Source organism: Emiliania huxleyi (genome assembly GCF_000372725.1).
Source record: "Emiliania huxleyi CCMP1516 chromosome Unknown EMIHUscaffold_150, whole genome shotgun sequence".
NCBI lineage: Eukaryota > Haptophyta > Isochrysidales > Noelaerhabdaceae > Emiliania > Emiliania huxleyi.
Window position 1 is genome coordinate 13,010 of NW_005201091.1, and position 3,372 is coordinate 16,381.

Genomic DNA, 3,372 nt, shown 5'->3' on the forward strand with positions numbered 1-3,372 from the left:
CAACGTCTGCCTGCAGTGGATGAGCCCCCCTGAAGGCTATAAGTGGAGGGGGGGGGGCCCCAAGCCTTTACAGGGCCGGTTGGCTGGAAATTGCCGTGTGCGCGTGCTGACCCCCGGGCGAGGAGTTGTGGTGGAGCTCGGTCCCCCCAAAAGGGGGGGGTGGTGCCCCCCCCCCCCCCCCCCGATGTGTGAGCGTCGCCTGGTACGTCGTCGACGATGGCAGCCGCTTCTCGAGCGAGGGTGAGGGCGCGGGTGAGGGTGAGGGTGAGGGTGAGGAGCCAGTATGAGGGTGAGGGTGAGGGTGAGGGTGAGGGTGAGGGTGAGGGTGAGGGTGAGGGTTGAGGGTGAGGTGTGAGGGTGAGGGTGAGGGTGAGGGGTGAGGGGTGAGGGTGAGGGCGAGGGTGAGGGTGAGGGCGAGGGTGAGGGTGAGGGTGAGGGTGAGGGTGAGGGTGAGGGTTACCACGAGCGACGGCACCACCACCACAGTACAAGGGGCTGAGAGGTTGGACGACCGAGTGGAGTCGTCAGAAGGCACGGCCAGCGCGTCTGCTGCCCGCTCATTAGTGTGGAATGGCCAGCTAGTCATCAGCAGCTAGGCCCGGCCACCTCGTATGCCACTGGCGCGACAAAGCGCACGAGGTCAGACCGGCCGGCGAGCGCGGCGGCGAGGGCGGCGGCGGAGAGCTGGGGAGGGCGGAGGCGGAGGAGCTCTCCGAGTCCGACCTCGCTCCCGTCAATCAGCATCCAGCACTCGCCAGTCGGGCTCGACGAGGACATCGCGTCGAAGCCGGGCGCGTTGTGTGACAGCTTCACCCAGCCGTCGCGCACCGCAGACGCCTCGAAGACGGTGCCGCGCGTCTGCTGGCCGACCGGTTTGGCCTTGACACTCGGCTCCGCCCGCACGAAGCACGCGCGGTGCACGACCTCGTAACGTGGAGGCCCGGCGGCCGCGGCCGCCTTTCTCGCGAGCTCCGCCTCGGCGGCGGCGGCATCGCCGCCTGACTCGAAGAAGGCGACCCACTGGTCCTCCGCCCACGCGGGGAGCGGAGAGGGCGGATCGACGTCCTCGGCGAACAGGTCTGCCTGGAGCTCGAGCACGGCAGCCTCGTCGAGAGGCTTCTTCGACATCGGTCCGCAACTCTCTGGGGAGTCCCAGGAATCTCCCTTCTCGAGGTCTCGAGGTTTGTATGTTATACCAAAAGGAGGGCTACACGACGCCCTCTACGCTGGGGTGCTCGAGGTTTCTCGAGGTTCTATGTGCACGCCAACTCAGGGTGTGTGGCAGCCACGCTGGCTGTGTGTCTTGTGAGCTTGTTTGTGTCTGTGTGTCGCTCGTGCGTGTCGTCATCATCTGTCATACATTGAGCAGCGGAGGTGTGCCGAGGGGGACCACCGGGAGGCGGTAAGCCGTCGTCGCCCGGCGCTGCATGCAGCACCGTGGCGATGGCGCTAAGAGGTTCCTCTTTTCCGCGCCCCCCCCCGCAAGGCGCGCGATACACTGTCCCGCGTCCACCCATACCGCGTTGGTGTCCAGTCCGAGCCTGACTGTTGTTCATCTTTCTACATACATACATACAGGTTCTCGAGGTGGATATCCGTGTGTGTGTGTGTGTGTGTGTGTGTGTGTGTGTGTGTGTGTGTGTGTGTGTGTGTGATACTCACTCACTCTGGCCGCGACCGTTGGGCAGCGAGGATTGGTGTGACGCGATTCACGCAGGCGTGATTTCTGGCGGCCCAGTGCACGGAGTTGCCCTTTCTCCGACTGCCCCGGCTAGTTCACGAGTTTCGCGGGAGTGACCCCATGCGTCAAACCCTCGAGGTGGATATCCTTTGGCCGTTGGGTAGCGAGGGCTTTCAAGCAGAGCTACTCAGTACAGCACCAACGCCTTCGGCGACCACTGCCTCAATTCCGCCAACGCCACCCACCGCCACAACGCCGCACTCGCGGCCGCGCCCCCCCCGCAAGGCGCGCGATACACGGCCGTCCATCCACCGTGCGCTCACCAACCAGCGTCACGAGCGACGCCCTGCCGGTTGGCTCGATCCAGCTGGCCGACAAGGGCGACGGGACCCCCGCCTCCAAGCACCAAGGCTGAGCGGAAGGGCTACTACGCCCCTAGCTACGCCCACGTCAACAAGGGACACATCCCGGACTTGATCCGCTTTGGCTCCACGACTACGTGCTGGGAGTTCAAGTGCTACACTCCGTTCCTCCCCTCCGGCGCAAAGGGCAACGGCTCTGCCCGCTGCGGAGGCGCCGCCTCCCGCGCCGATGGGCACTTCATCGCGCTTGCAACACCGAGGAGCACCACTCCGTCGTCGTCCTCGGTCACCCCCACAACGGGATGACCCGGCCACGGAGGAGCAACTGGACCGTGTCAGCGGCGACGGATGGGTGGCAGCGAAGGACGGTGATTACGCTGACGCCCTCGCCAAGGGCCACACGGTCATCCTCCTCGTGACCGAGTCGACCGGAGCATTCTCCGCCGACCTCGATCCGCGTCCTCCGCCAACTTGCAAACGCGGAGGGCCTGCACCACCCAGGCACGCCGGCACGCGGTAAAGCGCGAGACGCTCATCCAAAGAGCGCCCCGAGGTATAGAATTCTTTGTATCTATAGAACTCTTTATTCACCCAATATGCAAGGCTACAACAACGCCCTCTATGTTGGGTCTAGAATTTTAAAAATATGCAAGCCTCTCTGAGAGCTAGAATTTAAACAAAACAACTCTCTCTGAGAGCTAGAAATAAATAAACAAAGTGCAGTGGAAAATCCAAAATCCAAATCGCAAACATAGAAACCCAAACACACACAGCCACGTGGCATAGGAGAGCAGGAGGTGAAAGGAGGTCAGCACAAGTTCCAAAGGACGCACGAGCGAGAAGCACAGCAGAGCAGAAATAAAAAAAGCACGCAAACGAAGGGTTTGGCGCTGCGCTGCTCTCCGCCGTGGGCTGTCTTCAGCCGCACTGAGGCCGGAACGGATGTGTTGTAATATAGATATCGTTATCGACACGGCTCGAGACGCGATGAGCCGAGACAATGGACACGTGCCAGCTGCCACGCGCGACGTGGCGCGATAAAACCACACCGATATACACGCTCATAACGTGTGTTCCTTTTTTCGGCCTGGTTGCTCTCACACTTTTGACGAGAGCCTGGACACGTTTTGGCGACGGCGGCCCGCCAAACGGTGGAGCCACGACTGTCTACGGCACTCACATACCTCGTGCTGCGCCTGGTCCTCCGCCCGCCGCCACGCCGGTCTGGCATCGTGCTCCGCGAGCAGGGCCCGTGACCACTCACGTAGCCTGCTGGCGGGAAACGCCCACCGTTTGAGCCTTGGCTTGGCTCCCGGCGTGTGAGAAATG

General features: G+C 62.8%; 1 protein-coding gene across 1 annotated transcript in view; it reads right to left on the bottom strand.

Moving 5' to 3' along the window:
* The window catches only part of EMIHUDRAFT_467625 (hypothetical protein), a gene marked incomplete at its 3' end in the record, with an annotated part of 4,374 nt that extends 3,241 nt beyond the window's left edge, over positions 1 to 1,133 (bottom strand). Inside the window, exons 1-2 of the mRNA XM_005786472.1 lie at positions 603 to 1,133; positions 200 to 252 (exon numbers count right to left, since the gene is read on the bottom strand). Coding sequence (XP_005786529.1) covers positions 200 to 252; positions 603 to 1,128 — 579 coding nt within the window. The 5' untranslated portion in view covers positions 1,129 to 1,133. The remainder of the gene's footprint in view (positions 1 to 199; positions 253 to 602) is intronic.
* Between the last annotated feature and the right edge of the window lie 2,239 nt (positions 1,134 to 3,372).